This window comes from Cygnus olor, chromosome 2 (assembly GCF_009769625.2).
Source record: "Cygnus olor isolate bCygOlo1 chromosome 2, bCygOlo1.pri.v2, whole genome shotgun sequence".
Classification (NCBI taxonomy): Eukaryota; Metazoa; Chordata; class Aves; order Anseriformes; family Anatidae; genus Cygnus; species Cygnus olor.
Window position 1 is genome coordinate 138,678,766 of NC_049170.1, and position 21,508 is coordinate 138,700,273.

The 21,508-nt window shown below is 37.6% G+C and overlaps 1 protein-coding gene across 3 annotated transcripts in view; it reads right to left on the reverse strand.

The window, feature by feature from the left end:
• The window catches only part of RGS22 (regulator of G protein signaling 22), a 66,294-nt gene extending 54,605 nt beyond the window's left edge, over positions 1-11,689 (reverse strand). For 2 of the 3 annotated variants that reach the window (XR_005817231.1, XM_040548607.1), the window contains exons 1-3: positions 11,289-11,607; positions 10,606-10,634; positions 7,958-8,020 (exon numbers count right to left, since the gene is read on the reverse strand). Coding sequence is in view for 2 of the 3 variants with exons in the window: in XM_040548607.1 (XP_040404541.1) it covers positions 7,958-8,020; positions 10,606-10,634; positions 11,289-11,313 (117 nt within the window). In the remaining variant the exon portion in view is untranslated. Of the gene's footprint in view, positions 1-7,957; positions 8,021-10,605; positions 10,635-11,288; positions 11,608-11,632 lie in introns of those variants that run through there. The other variant, XM_040548608.1, reaches the window with a different exon arrangement.
• Between the last annotated feature and the right edge of the window lie 9,819 nt (positions 11,690-21,508).

A 21,508-nucleotide genomic window follows, 5' to 3' on the forward strand; every position in this document is an offset into this window, starting at 1 on the left:
AGGCAAGACTTGAAAAGATTAGCAATGAAGCTGACTTTTTAAACGTGAAAGCATTTGAGGAAGATGAATCTGAAGATTCCCAAATATAGGAATGGCTTTTCCCCATATTATTACTTGTAGGTCAAGCACCTACCAAAACCTACGACCTATAGTGAATATACAGCACTACATCAGTCAGATACAGTAGTATACATGAGGCAGACCAAACTTAAGCTTCAGCTACGTAATTTTGTCAGCACACACATAAAAAACAAACAAACAAAGCACTGCATTGTACATTTTAAAACAGAGCACAGACATCTTTCATCTTTTGAGCTCTCATATTAAATATTTCCTTTTCTTCTACATACTTCTATCTTTCAAGTGAAGAGGGGAAAATATTGATGGATTTTACAGAAATCTTGGGAGATAACCAAGACATTTATGAAACTGAGGCTATATACAACCAGAGCATATGAGTATCTCCATACTGAGTTGGAGGACTAGAGGACATGTAGTATTTAATAACTGAAGAAAGCAGGAGTGAAAAATCCTGGCCATATCCAGATCCAGTGCCAAGACTTTTTTTTGGCATTCTTCCAACCAGGATCCCACCTGGTGTTTGTACAGTTGTCGTTCCCCTGCACTTAATAAGATTATTATATTTTTTCAAGCACTGTATTTTTCATTTCCTTGAACTTCTTCATGTATAACAGTATGCATATAGAAGCATATATATACACACACACAGACATAATTCATACACATACTACATATGTTGAATACATGCTACATATAATATAAAAGTATATTATAAACCAATTTTATTCTTCTTTATACCTATGTAAGTCCAAAGCAACCATGTCAATGTTGGCTATTTTGTTGCTTCTGTTTGAAGCACCTTTGTTGATAAATGTCTTATAGAGGAATGCCCCAAATCAGCCCATGTGGCTGCAACGTGTGGTTACAACATTCCCAGCTTGTCCCATAATGTCTCACTGTGGAGGCTAAGCCTGGCAAAGCACGTAGCACGTGAGAGCTTTAAGTATATGATTAGGGCCTATGACATCAGACAGTCACTGGTCAGAGCCATGCATTGAATTGCACTAGTCTGTTGAGTTACCTAACTTCAGTTGAAAATCAAGGCTTGTTTTTTGTTCTCTGACACCTCGTGCCTCTTTCGGCATTAATTTTCTCCAGGGTACTCTGCAGGTTTTAGTGCTTTTTCTCCAGATGTACTGAGCAGCATTTAAAAGAGGCTTTTATGTGTTGTTTCATGTGTTCTCTATACTTCATTCCGACCTGCTCCCCATTTGTTGTGCATACGTTTCACTTAGTTTCAAACCTAATTTGGGCAGCTACTAACTTTTAAGAGACTAACTGTGCAACCCTAATAATCTCCAAATGTATTCTTTCTTATTTTTTGTGTGTTTTTAAAATGGAAACAGAAGAAAATACGCTAAGAAACAAGGTGCTTCAGTCTCTCAGAATTTGAAATGCACTTGCTTGCGGAAAAAAAAAGCAATCAAAATGCAAATTCCATAATCTAGGGTTACATGACTAGATATGACCAGATTATTTTAGTACCATGTTATTCAAGTTGAAAACTAAGCAAAGATGGCAAAGTTTGTCACACATACCTGCTTTTACTAAATCCTGTGTAACTTACCCTAGATCTAGGTTTTCAATGCACATTCTCATTCACTAAATGGAAAACATATGGCAACTTTAATATAGTGAAACAGATGGCAATGGCAAGTTTCAAAATGTAGAGTGTATTGCTATTTTGGGTGTCCAACTATGAATCATTTATAAGACATACACTAATGGAACAAAAGGACATACACGGATAAGAGGATTAAGACTTCACACAGTACATACAGAATCACAGATTCATTTAGGTTGGAAGAGACCTCCAAGATCACTTAGTCCAACCTCTACTTGACTGAAACAGGTGGTTCTGGTCCAGAGTTTTGAGGTATGGACCAAGGTGTAGTTTACTTGTCCCCAGGTATAATTATTCCCCATTACGTGGCACCAGCAAGATTGCATCTGAAGTACTGTATCCAGTTTTGTGTCTCCAGTACAAGCAGAATATTCATAAACTTGAGTAGGCCCAGCAGAAGACTTCTGAGATTGTCAAAGGCTGAAGCACTTGCCCTGTGAGGAAAAGCTGAGGGAACAGAGCTTGTTTAGCTTGAAGAGACAGCTCTGGTGTGAGACCTAGCAGCAGTCTGACAGTACTTACAAGGAGATTACTGAGAAGACAGGCTTTTCAGAGAGGTACATGGTGAAAGGACAAGAGATGATGTTCATACACTGAAATAGAAGAGGCTCCAACTGGATATAAGAAAAAAAAAAACTGATAGTAGGATAATTGGAATTGGGAGAAACTGTCCAAAGAGACTATGGAATATGTTGTTGGAGATTTGCAAGCAACCTGGTCTCAGCGTTAAAGCATTGACCCTGCTTTGAGCAGGAGGCCAGACCACAGTCCTCCCCAAAGCCCTTTCCAGCATGAAGTGCAAGTCCCAAATTCTACCAGATAGAACATCTCATCAAAGCAACATATAAAAACAATTTAGAACAGTTTAAGCCTTCCTGGGGAAGTGTATTTCACTACCTTGCTTAAGAAAACTAGAATGATAAATCGGAATACTTTTATAGGCATAATGAAAGAAGAGGTCATGACCTTCTTAAATCATCCCCACCAAAAAAATAAAAATGATAATGTTATGATGAAATCAAATAGGAACACCAAAAACAAAAAAAAAGCTGATTTCTTTGTAGGAAGCATTTTCCAAGTTACAGGACAGGACAGAGAGAGTCACTCAGTTCTCTCAGCATATGAAAAACAAAAACTTTGGAACAAAACACATAATCTAACCATTCCCACACATTACAACCACGAAAAAAAAAGAAAAAAAAAGAAAAAAAAAAAAAAGCTCAATACCCTGTAGCAAAACTAAAGCTTTTCCCACAGAAGCCAAGTGCCATAAAATCCTATGTTTCACAGGACAATAATGGGAGAGGTTTATGGCACCACCAATATTCTGGGTCATTGCAATAATAAGGAATCTCTTCAGTGAAGATGACTATGTTGTGTTAAGGAGTGGATGATAGCCTACACTATAAAAGAAGGGAAAAAAATCATCCATGCCAATCTAATATACTAAGAAATGCCTTTCTTACCCCAAATTTGGCAAGTGCTTTAGCTTTTTATGGACAAGTAAAATACAATAACCAAAGACTAAAAGTATCAATGCATTCTTCCCTACATTCTTTCTCTAGTTTGGGCCAGGTTTTGATCCTTTGAAGATAAAGAGGAAAAACTCCAGAGCCAAATTATACTTCAAGATGTTAAAAAATAAAAATAAAATTTAAAAAAAAAAAAACAGTTTTTGCAGGAGTCTTGAAACTTGGGATTCATATATTATCAACGTAGCACAATAGAAAGGATCAACAAGGATTTGAGAATACTAACAAATAAGCTTACTAACTCTATAATCCACAGGCAATTCCCCCCTTGGCCCCAGTATGACCAATATAACTCAGCGTAGTTAGCTTCAGAAAAAATCTCCAAGCAAACAACAAAAAGATGTTTTCACACTGTGGTACAGCAATACTATTGAATAAATAAACAATTGCATGTACATTTTTGACAGCAAAGAAATTTTGTGGCTGTCAAATGCACATTGAATATGGTTTCACCTTAAGAATAAATAAAATACATAATTCTGAAATCTGAAGTTATACACTTAACTGAAAGGAAGGCAAATTTCTCTCAGTCTTCCCAAAACAGAAACCAAAACAGCATCCATCACCATGTTGCCAGGATATCAGACATATAAATCTTACTGTTCTCTGCCTTAACAGTTTTCAGATATACTTAACTTCAGATATAGTTAACAAATGCGTAAATATGCTCACCACATCCCACCCCGAGTAATATAGTTTGATCCCAAGAGAAGCAAGATGACCACAGCTTGGCTGCCTCTTAGGTTAAGGCCCTTAAAGGGTGGGAATGAATAGAGACCTCATCCAGGAACTTTGCCAGAACTTCTTTAAGAAGGGTATGTGTATATCATAAATAAAAGTCAGTGAGAGTCCAGACCAGAAAAGAATTTGAGCAGCTCTAGGAAGTGCCTGGAAAGTTCAGGCTGCACATGGTCAAAGCCAAATCTCCCATTGACTTCAGTGAGTCCAGGATTCCCCTTCCATTGATGAGTAAGATGCAAGTCACAGTCACGCAGCACAAAGAGAGGAACATTTTAGGTAAACCTACTATCAATAAGAAGAGAACTCAGGATATGTTTTTTTGCCTCCTTGAATATCAGAGGCAAGTTTTAGGCCTTGATAAGACTCAACATAAAATGTATGTAAGGTCTCACTGATGCAAATGTGTTTTTTTTAAAGGGGGTTGTAATGGCTCCTGCAGCCTCCTTCCATATACCTGGAAAAGACAAGAGGAAATATTGATGCCTCACAGAATGATTCACAGACATCTTCAAAACAGAAAGGGCCTGAAATGTGCAGGAAGATGGGTTTCTTGCTGCCCTTTCCATCATCTGCTGCTCATAGATCAGGCCTGATTTTACTCAACAGTATCAGGTTTTCAGGTCCATTCCGTTTTCAGAAAGACCAATGGGCTCATTGTTTATTTCTTATGGTTTAATTGTTTTCAGAATCATCACCTGGGTCAAATCCTGGAGCCCAGACTACTCAAGAGAGTCACCAAATCACAGAATCAGAATCACAGAATGGCCAAGGTTGGAAGGGACCTCTGAAGATTATCATACTACAGTTAAAAGTGTTAGCTGCATACTGGTTCATATACTTCTTAGACCATTCAGCGTGTTTTTTTTTTAAATCCCACCACAGTAGTTCCTACTATCATGACAATGATATCAAGCAATCTACCTGCAGTATATTGTGTCTTCTGTCCTTGTGGCCCTATTAATACATCTCTGTAAGGTTCTTTTTCTTTTTTTATGAGTGGAGAGCTTTTACAGTGGGAATGAGTTCTAAAAGAAGTAGGCCTTCAAATCTGAAGTTGATAAAATTGTGGTCACTTTGTAGCTTTCTCATGCAAAGGAAACCCACAGCCAGGGTCTTGCCACCAAGGGTACCATCTCCCGAATATGATTCAAATGGGGTACAGGTAGCTCAGTGGTCTGTAGTGAAATTCTTTAAGCAGGCTGAACAGAGGAGTGTGTCTTCATCAGGAATTGGTAATTGGAACTGGTAACTGGAAGATGAGTGGCAAGGCCCCAGCATGGACTTGGGAGTGGAACAAATAGCAGGTAGGAGCACGAGAAACAAGTTGACATTACTGCACTTTCTTACTGAGGCCTACAACACAGAGCTGGATGGAGATTTCACACTTCTGAATTTTCATTCCTGGGTAAGCATAATCTTGGATGTTTTAATTGGATAAAAGATTCCAATGCTATGGATTCCTGACCAGCTCAAAATGGAAATGCATCCATACCAATGTTTCTCTTAAATCTTTCATTTTTAATTATTTACTATGGAAAGTGCAACTTGTTTGTATGCCATGTGATTGATTTCTGCTGCTGTGAAATCACAGTACTACTGGCAGTAAGTGCCCTCATGGGATTTTTTCTATTATTTTATCTTTCAAAAGTGTTTTCCTTACAAACTGTCTTCCATTACAATATGTAGCTCTTTGGAGTACATAGATATTCATAGATATTCAGATTGTACTGATGATAATTATATCTATATTATTGCTTAAAGGATATTTTGTAAATCAAAGAAAAAAAAATGTGCTGCTATAGCAAGTTCCCAGTGATATAATTTTCCATACACCAGAGGTGCATTATAAATCAATACAGAGACAGGCTCTTAAAATAAGCACGTATTACCACTGATTTCTTGTATCAAGTCACACAATATTTTCATTTTAACTTGTTGCCTAACTACTAACACACCTGGGTAATACAGTTTCTAGGCAACAGCATATAAGCACAACAAGAATAAAGCAATGGAATTTTCAAGGCGCTGTTTTAGTAGAAGTGTTCTGAGAAGGAGAGGGAAGTTGGGAATATAAAATATTCAAACCGCAGAACCCAAGGCATTAATGGAACTTAACCCTGCAGAGGGTAAATCCCCAAGAAAAGATCAAAGAGAAAATAAAACCAATTATGAGAACATGACAAATAAACATAGCTAATACATCTTCTGTTTTCATGAAAGTACATAAATAAATAAAGAGAGATCATGTGTGGTTTTAGAAACCTACCAAGATTACCAGCATAAAACAGTGTTTACTCAGGACTGTCTGTGAACTCTTTTCTGTGGGCTTCAAGAGCAGTCAGAAGTGCCTGGACAATTGCTACATTTCAGAGCTGCTGAACTGAGCCAGGACTCTGGGCTGAGGAGCCCTGTGAGGCCAAAGAGAATTTTGGCCTCTAAAAGATGTCCTGAAATCTGTGCGTATCCAAGGGGACCCAGATACTAAGCAGGCTGAAGTTTTTTCCCACTCCATCCTCTGTGATTTTGGGAAAACCTAAAGCATAGTTTCCAAATAAGCAGGGGAGGCGTGGAGGATGGTATTTCTGTGCTAAGAAAAATCTGGCATATGGATGGAGGCCTCAAAAGGAGGCCTGGCTTTAAAGGCTAGGTAGTTAGGCTTGGATTTAGGCAATTACCCTAAAGCAGCTGCAGAAAAAGAGAGAGAAACCCAACACTCTCAACATACATTTTCTTCTGGCTGTGTCTCCATAGCTTTGTAAAAATTTTTCTTAGGAATCTTGCAATGAGGTGAAAGTGTATAAAGCCTGAGATACTGTTAGAAGTTAGTATCACTGCTGTGCACATAACCCACACTCTGATATGGTTGTTTTAAGCTTCAAGATTCTATTTTCATATCAAAAATTGATATAGGCATCCCATGCGCAACTCCTATTATGCGTATTTTATACAAACATGTGATATGGTTTAGAAAGTACATGTAAGTGTAGATCAACTTGGTAAGCCTGAATCCTAACTGAATTTATTCCAATACTGGCCAAGGAGCATCCAAGAAATATTCTGCCCCTTCCTAATGCTAGCAGTGATTCCTACCAAGCAAGTTGCAGAAATGACTATATGCAACATCTTTGGCTGCAGTGGATTAGGAGGGTGAAAAGCTGTGGGGCAGCTCTGGGGTAGATTGGTTGGGAGGTCCCATGGGAACTTCGAGTGATGCTGTAGAAAGGTCTGTGCCACCACGCAGGGGAATACGTATGTGATGTGTGCCAATGGAGAAAATTGGGATCTACTAAGTAAGGAGCATTAAGATGAAATTAAGTGAAGTTGCAACATTGAGGGAGCAGGACAGTATATGTGACTCGTATGAGATTGTGGGGAGGCAGGGTAGTTGGTGGGGAAAAGGAGCAAAGTATAGGGCAAGTGGTTATATACAGGGCATGGATTTGCTGGTCTAAGTGCTGGATCGGCACACAGAATAAAGGTAAGGCTGCATCCTTCTAGCTACAGATGGGAGGAGAAAAAGAGGGGAGCACCAATTTTGAAGCCTTCACAGACATGAAGAAACACAGTGTTGGCTCCTGGGCTAAAATTTTTATTAATTGCTGAGTGCATTGCCAGAAGAACTTAAAAGGACAATCATTGGTTTTATCAGCGTGTCGTGATACTGGAATAAAAGTGGACTCCTTATACTTTTTATGTAAGCATTTATGTATCTTTTTCATTTACTGTTCATAGTAATTTGGTGCACTGTGAGTTAAATAAGTAAATTTGGAGGAGAAAATCCATCCCCAGAAGTGTTATTTTCCTGACACTGATAATTACATTGAATAGTAAGAGTTACTACCATTAAAATACAACAAATTGTAAAAGCAGTTTAGCTTCCTTGTGGCAAAATGCAAAATGTTCTAAGATGGATTACCTTATTACTAATCTTAGTAAGGTGTTCCTTGTATTTTGAAAGGGATTTCTGTAAGGTACTTACTGGAAGACTCAAAAATTCGTTGAAGTAGTCCACAAGCATATCATCTGTGGCTAAGCAGTCTTCCTGTGGAGACACAAAACCAGAAAGCAAGGCTTATACTAATCTATGCTAACAAGTTTTGAATGCACTGTTGCCTCAAGCAATGTTTTTTCCATGAGATATGACATGCAAACTTTTGTAAAATGTTATTTCTCACTTTTGAGAATATAGTCATTGCATCATTGTTATATTCTGGCCGTTGCACACCACTGAGGTCCTTAGCAATTTAAAAAACACACGTGAAGTTAAATCCTTTGCCAAGAAGTTTACAGATAAAGCCTTCATAAACCCAGCAGATTCTAAATGCTGGACATCTGCATGTTTGCTTTTGAAAAAATGCATAAGCTAATAGTCTAGAAATTCCCCACGTTATACCTGTCTCTCTCCCACTGAGGAATGAGAAGAGTATAAATGTTCAGCAGAGACTGCTTCTACTCCCACAGTGCCGTTTGGAGATGGTTTAGGGAATGTTTAGGAAACAAAACTGAATTTACTGATCTATAATTCGGCTCGCCAAGCAAGCAGTGTATGCCACACCTGGAATCTGATAGAACTGGGGAGCTTCCCGTTGACTTCATCAGAAGTCAAGGCTGCATACACAGGTTTTTGTACCTTTCTGACCCCTGTTATTTAAATACTGCAAATGAGACTCATAAACTCTCAGTAGAATACAGTTGTCTTCTTTGCTGTTTTCGAATCAATAAATATGAATCCCAACCTTACCAATACCACCACCCCTGATTTCAATTCAACAAAAGGTAGAAGAACATTATTATATTTGTCTTCAGAAATCTGTCTTTAGTATCATGAAGACTTCTGAAAAGTTTTAACAGTTTCTTGAATATTATTTCTGCCTTGCAACACAAGGAGAATGCACCCAAGTCAAATCTGTTTACCAATATCAGCAAAGGTTTTCTGACACAAATCTTGCTCTCTTTCACAAGTTCATGGCATTCAAATATATTAGTGAGGAATAGTGTTAAAGAGAGGTTACACACAGTGCCACTGGTATCATGTGTAGACAGGCAACATCTTGATCCAAACTCCACAGAGTCTGAACTAATTAAGGATAGCTTATACTCAGTAAGGAAGAAATCTCTACTAATCTCTACTTAATATGAACTCAGGAAGGTCCTGAGTTATGTGCTGCATAACAAGCCACAACCACCCCTGGTGGTGTTTGTCCACTCTTTGTCTGCCAACATCTCTTCCTAAGCACTTGTAGTGACTGCTTTGACTGATACAGGAAAGGCAAGTTAGCTCTCACTCATTCCTGGAAAGAGCTAACAACACTGAAAGCAAGGCTTTTTGCTTTACAGAGATCATGCTTTTTGATCATTTGGATCACAGGCCCATGATCCAGTGCAGTTGTAGTACCATGGACCTGGAGATGTTAGGGTACTGATCGTATTTACCAAATTGTCTAAACTAAAGCATTTTGAAGAGAAAATTCTCCCACTAATGTCACTAGGCAGACAATCAGATCCATAAATCTCAATTCAGCAAGTATTAACACAATTAACAAAGAAAATCATTAGAAACAAACTGCAGTTTGCCTCACATTTGGTTTGGGTAATGCACAATTAGATTTCAAACTGATAAAGAGGAATCTGAAGATTGCTATATGTAATACATCATTCACATTTCACTGTTTCAAAGGACTTATTCAAAACAATTCATTTATTAGTGGCTGAAGTATAAGCTGCTGAAGAATATGCAGGTAACATGTGTTTTTAATTTGCAAGGAATATAATTCTCTGTAGTCCCATATAACAGCAAGAAATATAAACACACTGGATCACTAATCAATAAAATGTTTATGATCTTATTAATGCAAGCTTTGCTACTTACCATATCTATTGATATACACAACATGCTTTCCTCAGGTTCTTTTTTTATTTATTTTTTTTTGTGGTCAGTCTTATTTTCATTTGAAAGCATAGTTGTGCTTTCATATTTGCACATTATAGGTTATAGAGTTGCATATTCAATATTATAACTTAGATGTTTTTGTGCCAGGAAAAATTTTAATTTCTTCCCATGCTAGCTTTCCTCCTACACAGTCAAAATTACACCTAGAAAAAGCTGTTTTCCAATTGCAGCTGGAAGTCAGTGTGCTAAAAATTGGTCAAAAAGTATGATTTTAATGAAATAGATGACAGTTTTGCCTTCATGCAACTTTTGTGTAAAATACAGCCTGTACAAATTCTATCAGTCTTTTAACATTGAAAGGAATTTAAAACTTATTTCTGCAAAGGAATGCAACTGTTTTTTAGATATTTTGTGGAAAAGATTGTTAAATCTGTCATGTTGAACAAAACATGTTGATTGTTTCCTTCCTTCAACCTATTTCACTTTTCTTTTCGTTTTCATCTTTATTCTCCACAGTTTCATTTCTCCTTTTTCTTTTTTTTTGCTAATTATTTTTCAAACTAAGTATTTTCCTCTGTCTGAGAAAATTATAAGACATTGTTCTGCCATTCCATACTTAGAATAGGGAAGAAATAAGAAACCACAAAACAGTTTCCAGTAACGTTTTTGTTGTTGTTTTTTTTTGCTCTACTGTTACATGATGAAACGTATGATCAAGCCTTATAAAGCATACTTACAAACACGTCTTCTGTTATACATGGAGGCTCTGAAATAGAAAAATAAACTGTTATACATTGTACAAGCAATACAATCAAGTTTGTTCAACTATGAGTACTGAACAGAAACAAGAAGTAGTGAGGCACGACAACCTTGGATATTCAGAAATAAAACAATATAACCTGAGGAAATAAAATAAACTCTAAGAAAATGCAGAAATGTTAACCCATACATGAAAAGGTCAAATATCACAGGAATGATTTAAATATAACGAAAGTATCATTTAACTAGATTTTTTCTGATATATATCAGCTAACTTCTTGTCATCTTTCCTCTGCAAAATTGATGACAAGAAGTTTGCTTGTTTTAATGAAAATACAGATTTGCATGAGGCTCTGGGAGCCTTGAACAGCAAGTATAGTGAATCATAAGATTAAAATTTAAAAACAAATGAGTTTAGGGTGTTCTCAAATAGCCAAATCTCAGGCATTCCAGGAAAAGTCTTCATCTTCTGTGATACCACTTAAGACAGTACAGCTCTCTCTTCAGATTAATTAATTTTGCTAAACAAGTTTAAACCTAACAGTTCCAAATCGTTCTCCTTTTTTATCACTGTCTCTGAACTTGAGACAATCACGCCAGGGGTCAGACTTGTGTCTGACACGGAGTCAGTCCGTTACCCTGTTTAGAAAGCGCTACATACCAGTGGTAAGCCTCTTCGACTGCATGCTGGAGCTACACGTAAAAGGACCGGCATCCACCCCTGCAAGCTGACAACCTCATTTGCAAAGGTGAAATCCTTCCCTGCAGGTCAGAAATAGAAGCTGCAGAGCTGCCGGGCCTGGCTCTGAACTCCTGGTCTGCACCAAGGCAGCCTGGCTCTGCTGTGCGGCTCACGGCAAGCCCGGGTTGCTATGGCACTGCAAACAATGCATGGGACTCACATATCAGGCACACTGAGGATACGGTCCCAAAAGAGATGCCTGAGAAACAGGAATTTGAGGATATTTGAAGGAAAAAGAAAAAAACACTCTCTTCTCAACCAACCTGGGCAGTTCTTAGTCCAAAATGGTATTCAGCTTTTCTCCTACATTAGCAAATCTCCTACATTAGAAAAATCTCTCAAATGTGGAAGAGGAGAGAAATGAGCTGAATATTTATATCCCAATTTTATCAGATGGTGAACTTTATCTCGCAATATGAAATGAGGAGTGAAAGGTTCTGTTTCTCCAAACACACATACACACACTGGTCAATTTAAATGTGTGCTGGTAACTAAGAGAATGAGAAAGCAATAATGACTGCAAACAGATTCTCCACGAGAGTACAGTGTGCATTTCCTGATGAGCTCCCTCCAAAATGCAGTCTTTGAAGAATACTACAAAGAGACCAAGGACCTAAGAGTTTTATACCAAAATACACCAGATGACAGGAGAGAAAAAGAACTATTGTTTTTTTTATTGACTTGTTTCCAGACTTCATTTCTATCTAAGCTGACTTGTGGCTTCTACTTTGTATTTTAAAAAAGATTCATTCATCATATTTCTATTGTTGTTTGTTCTTGTAAAATTACGAACAAGTATGGAAGTTTAAGAGAATGTTATACGCCAAAGATTATATCTAAACCTACATCAGAAAGAAAAAGAGAAGGGGGGGAAAGGGGCAAAATCCTCCCTTGAATCTTAAAGATTTAAAATCATATTAAGTAGTTTGGTTATAAGACCATGCAGTCTCATAAAATATCGTGCAATTCTGCTACCTGTTATGAAGATTTCACTTTACATTTTATGGATTATCTTGTTACATATTATTTCTCTTACATATATGTTAGGTATACCCGTTTGAAATATTTCATAATCACAATAGAATGTATCCTGATCCATGGCACTAAGAAATCACGTGTTTAAATGTGTCGTTTGGTGTTAATCTGTCACCTCTTGAAGAGAAGATACATAGAGAGCTTTGCTTATGAGTGGTTAATAATTTGTCAGAATACTCACCACAAAAATTAAATTGTCTGTAGCTTACTTAGGTTGGGAGACTGAAACTTTATATTTTGTTCTTTGCTTCTGTTGAGTATACTTTTCAGACATATCAAACTTTTGGCCAAAATGTGTATCTTGGCTATGATATTATTCAGACTTATTTCTTAGGTTTTTGGAAATACTGTTATTCCCTTATGTGAAAAACAAGACATAACAAAACACGCTAAAAAGCTAAACTGAGAGCAAACAGCACTCCACCAAGACAACTAGAGGCATTATTCTGGTATTTAGTAATTAGAGCAATGATCAGGGTATTTGGGCAGGCACCCCGTGAGTGGCAATGCACATCTGAAGTAACGGTTGCAAAATACCACATCTTTCCAGGAAATTAAGCAATTTTTCCCTGCCTCTGAGATATTAGATTTGCTGCTTGTTTGTTTTTGACGGTTGTCAGTTCCTGGACCATAAATTGTAGTCCCTGAGCATGTGTGCTTCTCCTGTTTTACTTCATCATGAACTCCACCCAAGTCATGTATCGATTAAAATTATCCTTTTCTCACACCTGGAGAGTATGTCTGGAGATACTGTATAGTTCTGTGTTCTGTGAAAGCGGGCACAAAGATAAGAGTTTGCTGGGAATGGGAAGCTCTTTGTCTATTTTGGGTCCTTCTTGCACATAGGTGTTGGATTAGGCTTCTTAAAAGAGACCTTTATGTAACTTGCACATGTGACCTATTGTACTGCTTCTGATCCCAATGGGATTTATGCCAAGCTACTGGAATCAGTGCTGTTCTGGAAATACGCAGCAGTAAAACCTCTGAGGGAGACTTTATGAAAAAAAAAACAAAACACCCAAAACCAAAAAGCACCCGTAGGTGACTGAAGAATTTAAGCAGTTCTAGGTAGTCTTACCCACTAAGTAGGAAGTTTTCATATCCCAACTGTAGCATACCTAAAACCCACTGAAATCCTCATGTTGGAGCCTGAATTCCTCCCTCACATACAGCTTCAGCTAAACATGTCAGAAATACAGTTTTCTCTTATATCCTGTATCTCCTTGAGCCCACTAACATTCTGGGAGTCGGCTCTCTTCTGCTTCTCATTGTCTTTTCTCCTTCCCCCTAGGCTGTTTATAATCTCCCTAAGTGAGGGAAAACGTAGCTGCCTTTGGATTTCTGAGAAGTCAGGGCCTGGAAGCACTGGGAGTGGGGCAGGCTGTTACCACGGCTGCAGCCCGGGTATCCCGTACATCACAATGGAGCCGTTGGCACCTGCTAGGAACAGCCCAGGTTTCAGCTCAGCCTGAGGAACACCAAGCTCCTCTCCTTTTCTTACTTGGCTCTACTACAGATGGGACTTGCTTTGTTACTTGGGATCAAGCCTCACTTAAGGATACAGATTTGTGATGTAAATCCATTGGTCATTAATCGTATGGTTTGAGATTTTTTTTTTTTTTAAAGGGCATAGAAGTAGGTCTCAAGTTATTAGTATTTTGACAAAATAGTAGTCAAGCAGAAGGCCCGCACAGGAACAGCTTTGCAAAGGAAGATAAATTAGAGGATAACTTAAATGGGTCCTCTCCATCCCCACTAGCATCTCCCTCTACTGCTCATTACCGAAGAGCCATTTGGAGAGGTAAACCTCCAGTCAAGACTAACTTGTTATTGTCTCCTTCACCCTGTTTCTCCAAAACTTTAAGTGTTCCTAGGCTCTCAAACATTTACCAGGAGCACTGTTTTGAAGTACCACCTATGCAAATCAGATCAAAACTGCTGAGACAACTTTGCACCTGAAGAAACAAGCCTATAGGCTATGCCAGCCTGCTGGGTGAACAAGTCTCCTTGTGACTTCCTCTAGTGAAGAAAAGACATATACTGGATTGCTTCATTAAATCCAAATGTCCACTTGTGCTTTTTTGATGCTAACCTGTGTTTGATTCCTGTCAATGGTCACGGTGAAATCATGAACACCCCCATAATAATGACATTCAAAACTAGTAAATAACATTTTTTTAAATGCCCATCAAAGGCAGCTAGGAATGAATTTCCATTGATTTCAACAGAAACTTCCCATCTCAAATGTATGTGGACACTTCATCATATGTTATCCTCAATGTTCAACTACCCTTATAAAAATCCACCCTTAAACATAGCCATTCTTTCTCTTTTGGATGATCGCCATATACGTTTTAGTTTTTGCATGTGCGAAAGCAGCGATCTCATAATCAGAAAACAGGTGCTAGGAAACCTGTTTAAATATTGACTACAGGGCTGCCAAAATGGGAGTCAGACCTTGAGGGGAAAGCATGAATTCATCACCAGATAGCTGGCCCTTCCACGCCTGGAATGATTATAGTAGCAAAATGGCAGAAGGCAGCTGTTGCAGTGGCATGGCCTCCATGTGTGGAGTCTGATAATACAGGTTTACAGCACAGCTTAACATGATCCTGTGGCTGGTGGAAAATGTTAACACAGACACAAGAAGAAATACTTATTAGGAAAACAAGCACTCATTTCTGAAAAGAGAAAAATATATTCCTGAAGATAGTCTAGGTGAAAAGAAAAGAAGTGCTTAAGATAGAAAGGGTTAAATAGCAAAGGAGGAGATGCAAGGGAGCTCGACCTGTACAAAGGTAAATATTCGGATGGTCAGTGGAGAATATTCTCTGCCTTGTCCATGTCACCAATGGGCTTGTGGATTCCTATAACAAATCTTATTTTACCAGGACAAGGCAGAGGTGTCTTATCACATTTAAAGAGTTCATTTCAAGTTTGATTTCTCTTTCCTTACTACAAACCTTAGAAAAAAAATAAAGAAAATACAGAGGCATACCTGGAAATTGAATTGGAATTTGGTAGAACCAAATAGCAATTTATGATGCATATTTGTCCTCTTGCTACCTTGTACATGTCAGCTACCTTCTTCATACCTGCAATACCTGATCTCTTCAGAAATTCCCATTATCGTCTTCAGAGAAGAGAAGTGCTAGAACTTTAGGAGAATATTGCAGCATCTTTTCTAATTTTGGAAAGGAGCATTAATACTTGATTGGAAAAAAAAACTATTCAGCAGAATTGTGGCAGTTTGAAGAAGTGTCTGAGAAATAATCATTTTCTGAAGACGACAAAAATCAGGAAAGAACTACTAGACCCACAGCTATTAAGCATTAAGCCTCATAGATTTTAAAAAAATTGGCACGTGAATAAATTTACAGCAAGGCAGACAGTTTATTGCTAGCAGCCCTACTACAGTTAACATAACATAGCTTTCAAATGAAACATAAGATACACAGATCAGAATAACCTATTGCAGATATTTCTTGCAGAGGTTTCAGTGTCAGGGGATGTATTAGAAATTTTGGCACTGTGTATGAGAGATTGCACTGTCACTGTCTCTTCTCTATTTCCCACATAGATAAAACAAGTCATGGTTTGTAATGCATTTTGGCAATGCTAGTTCAAGCTTTACAAGTTTACCACCACTTAGTTTTAGTTGTATGAACAAGTTTCCTGACTTTTTTTTTCCTGGTGTTACTTGTAGCTTGGTTTCTTGGATCAGTTCCTTGATCTTGCCTTAACAGGTGTTTTATCCAAGTGTAGAGCTCACGCAAGAGACATAAGCAGTAGCTTCAGTAGATAGGAATAATATATGCCAATAATGCTGAACATATCCTTTGACAAAATCATTGCCTGGCAGCAGGTAGCATATACCTAAGAAGAAACAGTAAATGCATGCATGCCATTTGAGTCTTGCTGTTACAAGCAAGCAGGTGTCAACAACAGTCCCCAAGCCCAGGATTCCCCAGCTGACAGCTAAGTTATCCACATGCGATATTGCTGATGCATCCAGCCTATGAATTCATAATAGCACCAGTGCTGTTTCAGGCATCTCCTGCTGACCGCTGATCCAGACTTTGTGTTACACTGCCACGGCTGCTTGTCCAGCACTATAAGGAAGCAGACAGGGAGACCGACCCACCTAAGAAAATATCAGAAGAAAAAGATTTCATATACATTATTTTCGAGAAAAGAGTAGCGCCAACATGCGGGTCGTAAGAACAGTGTTAAGTCAATAACTAATAGGAACTCAAAGATTTCAAGGCTTCAGAAATGTAGACAAAGTTACAGCTTTTCAACCCCCCTTTCCTCCCCCCTTTATTCTTCTTTCCTGCCTATTGCTCTTCTGGACTCCAGAAGTATCTAGTTAAAGAATAAAAAATTCTCAAGTTCGCACTCCAGACTTCATCTGACAAGCTTCAACTAAGAAGAAATGCTGTGATTCTGATACTGGTTAGAAAGTGACATGGGAATACTTAGCTCTATCACAAATTTGATATTTTTTTTTTAAAATTATTTTCCCTTTCTTGTTCATTGAAGCCAGAGCATCAATTAAATATGAAAAACATACAAAACAATTTTTCCTACTATCATTTTAAAGTGTGATGGACAGTTACATTTTGCAGCCAGCACCAGGCTGGCATAGAGACTGCTGGATGATCAAGCCTGTAGCTGAGAGAAAGGAATGGAGCCTGTTCAGGCCAATCTTCCCTGGTTGCTGTAGGACCTGGCTGTGTGCCCACCCTGCAAAGGAGGCTCTGGAGAAATAATACCATCTCGATTGCTTCCCAGGATGCCACTCTTCTCATGGAGATTTGAAGATTTTGTTATGCAGCTCCTGGGGACAGGAATTACAGCCACCCTTGCTTCCAGCTATTCAAGACATTTTGCATTTGTAATGTTGAGCTAGTGTGCAAAGGTTAAAGGAGGAAAAAAAAAATTAAAGTTCTGTTCTGTAAGAAAAACCTTTGGTGCCCCCTTGTGATAAAATTTTCATCAGCAGAATGTGTGCATTTGAAATCCGGGTCTACTTACAGTGAGGAAAGTACCTTGGCCCTTGAGATACATTCACATTTCAGTTAGTTAATTGAGCGAAGCATTTCCTGGAATTAGCTTTTCTTGTTATCCATTCCTTGTTGTGTGACATTCTCTCTAGGTGATGACAATTATTTAAACTAAAGAAAAAATCCATAACAAGACCTAAACGAATGCATCAGCAAGCATTTATGTTTGGAACAGAAAACTGTATCCTTATCTTGCCTTTCACAAGATTTAAACAAAAAAATAAGCTTCTTACTTTGCCCTTTTAGAATTCAGAGTCTTGAACCATTTCTTGGCAGAAACACATTCAACAGCAAGGCTAGAGAATAACTGTATCCCAACAATAGCTTTTGAACTCCAGAGTACACAGTGAGGAAAGGTTGAAAAGAATCAGGAAGGATGAAAGAACGTGAAACTCCAACACTTTGTGGAAGCATTTCTCTTGTAGAATTTTTTTGAAAGATAGGAGAACATTCTCAACACAACCAGTCTTTGTATTTAAAAATACAAAAAAGATGTTGCTATTGCTGCATTTGTGTAGCATCTAGTCTATCAGACCACGCACGGGGAAAATATACTGGATTCAAAATGGAGAAAAAATAATTTTGGATCTCAGTGACTAATGTATAGACAAGTCATTGAGCTACTTGAGTACTGTCTCAATGAAACATTTCTAGGAGGCACGTTCTTCAGGCCCTGAATAATTTCCTACACACTCTCAAGACTCAGAGAACATTAGTGCCTGCTCCGTGAACATCAGATTGGAGTCTTCCATTTACGGATGAGAAACACTTTAGGGTAATAATCAATGTTTTTGCTGAAGTAGAAGACCACTGTGGTCTAATTCTGCAGTTCCAAGTGATAAACATAGCTTCTAGCAAACGTTTTTATCTAGTCTATTAATACTTCTCAGTTAACTACCCACCTTTTGCCAGAAGTTACTATCCCTCTACCACTTTAGCTGGTTCTAGTCATGACGCACTGTTTAAGCTTAAACACCTCAGAAGCAGATTTTCACCATGGTTCAGGACTGAAGGAGAGCAGCTGAAACGCACAGATTCCACATCCCATTAGCCAGAAATTGAAGGTGCCCACAGAATTAAGACACTACTCAGCAACCCTCACACAGTTGTTTTCAGATTTAGTTTTTGAATGCACAAAAAAAGTGGAGTCGCTTTTAACATATGAACTCCAGTCTCCAAAGCAAAGAACTATTTTTATATGAAGCATCCAGTATTCAACACCGATGCTTATGGATTCATTCAGAACTCCATGCCATTCGTATCGTCAGCTGAATAGTTGGTATCTTTACTGATCATCCAGTAGCACTCAGCTTAAAAAGGTCTTAAACATTTAGGCTTCCAACAAGTTTGTACAGATTCCAACACTGTATAGAGGCTTGTAAAAAATACAAGTATAAAAAAAGTGTTATTTTTTTTTGTAATGAGCATTTCAAAGTCAGAGCTCAGGAAGTCACAGACAGTAAAAGCAAGCTTTGTTTTTGCTTAACCTTTGTTTTTGCTTAACTAAAAATAAACACATTCCCAAAAAGCGGTTAGATTTTGTTGGGGCATGTGAGAAGTAATAATCTGCTATAAGTTTTACATCAAAAAATCCTATAAGATTCACTACAGACAAAGAATTTGCACTTAAACATGTATTATAAACACAGAAAACATTAAATCACGACAAGACTGAAGCAGAGAAAAAGCCTGAAGCTTAGTAGTACAAAGTGCAAGGTTATATACTTAAGGTTCAGTAAGAATTTATGGAAGAAATTGGGATCTTATCTTTTCAAAATTTGAGAGAGAAGAATGTTGGAGTACTACACCTAGTGACTAAACTGCAAATGTGCAGAAGCCATATAAAAGAAATTCTACTCTTAGTATGTGTTAATATTTCCAAGTATTCTGGTAGATCATGGAAGGCACTGATAATATTAAAGGTTATGAGAAGCTTTTACCTGGAATACTGGCTGAACACACAAAGAATAGATTCAAATGGAAACTGTGAAGAGTCATTAAAACAATCCAAGGAACAGAAGATGTATCTATAAGATTATATTAAGTTCAGGTTGCTTTTGTCAATGATACAAAGGGTGAGAAGATATTTATACTACACAGTCAAAACATTGGGGAAAGTGAGTAACAGATGCATCAAACAGCTATTTTAATGGCAATGTTGAAAAAAGGGAACTGGCTAAGTGACTAGTAGAGCAATCTGGAATAGACCTCCAATATAAAGGTAATTAGATGGGATTTTATCCAGTTTTAAGACAGTTTCACAAGTTTACACAAGATCTCAGCTCTAGACTCCAGAAACTAGGAGTCCCTTTCTAATCTGTCATTCCTGCATGTTTTCATAGGCACATGAAGAAAAAGAAAGGGAATTAGGTCTTGTATTAAAATTAACCTAAATAGTCTAAATTGCCAAAGGGTACTAATGAATAACCAATATATAGAAAAGGAAAATCTGACAGATGTTGGTGAACTCCTTAATTTAGTGAACAACTTTTCTTACTATTTTTAGCTAGAGTTAGTGGTAAAACATACTAACGCTCTCTATGCTATAAACAATTAGAAAAATTTATAACAATTTTTCCCAAGTTCCTTGTCACCAAAGAAAGAATGATCAGAGACTTAAGTCATTTCAATTTCCCTCTCAGAGACCACTTGAATTTTATAGCTGCTACTTTAAAAAAAGATTTATGAAGTATGACTTAAGGCAAGGTCTGTCAGCAGACTAAGGCTATTTCTAAGAAATCTTGTTTAGAATTCAAACCCACAGTTTTGGCTCAAGCCATCACCTTCAGAAATCTAAACGCATTCCTTGGACATCTTTTTGTAGGCAGTATCGCTACTCCCACTAGAGAACATGCCTGTCTGAAGGGAAATGTGAATGACAAAAAAATTCAGCAGCAAATACATAAACCAATATTATATCTATGTTTTATTAGGCATTAATTTTAACCTCATTATCCATGTCTTTCAGAGTGAAAGACAATTCACTCCTCCCTTTCCCACAGTCTTACTACTATAACAAAAATTCTGCAACTGGAGAATAATCATAGGCAGAATACTTTAGGAAATTCTCAACCATACTCATCCTACTGCTTCTACTCAAGGAAGAATTTTGCATCCTTTTGCTCTATGCTAGAAAGTGGTGCTACCTGACAAACTTTAGTGATTAAAGCTACAGCAGTACTGAACAAGTACCAGGTCCAGGTCTCTGAAAATGAATTCAGTCCAGTAGGAAAAAAAAAGGTGTTGGGCATGAATCCCTGGACACCCTAACACTCATGGACCATTTTATTTTACAAAGTTCGAATAATAGCCATACCAGAACCAATTTGCTAGCCCTGTTCTTACTGAATTATCCAGATTTAGGAAAACCAAACTTTTTGTATAAATTCACATCTCTTAGCAGAACTTACCCACTAAGTTAAAACATACTTAACAACTGGTTCTTAAACTAAGCTCACATGGCTTTCCATCTAAAGGTGGTTGCTTGAAACAGGTGCACCTATTTCAGAAATACTTTGAGAAATATTGCTAAAGTTTTTAACATGAGACTTGCTCTCCTCATGTATTTCTGGATTAGGCTACAATACTGCATATCAGAATGGTGAGCTAAATCATCTCAGCATCTGTGATAACTTTCCCACTAATTTCAAGGATGCATTTAAGGCTCCATTCTTCTTTTTTTTTTTTTTTTATAATGTTAGAGATAGGGTAAATTGATATTTAGCAAAGACAAAATGCAGCAATGGGTATAGCACTCTGGCATGGTTCGATATGCTGTACTTATTCTGCGTTGCAGCTACTACTTCCCCTATTTTATTTGATAGTTTGATGACAACTATCAAAAAATGCTAAGCCAAATGAAGTTATTGCAAAGTTACAAATTACATGTAATCAGAATCTTGCATAATACAACTTTCTACACAGGAAGTTCCTCCTCATCCTGTCCATTTAACCTTTCATTGAAACTAGTAATTAACTGTCTATTTTAGAAATGTTTATTTCATACCTAAAGATTAAAAAAGAACCAATCCAATTAAC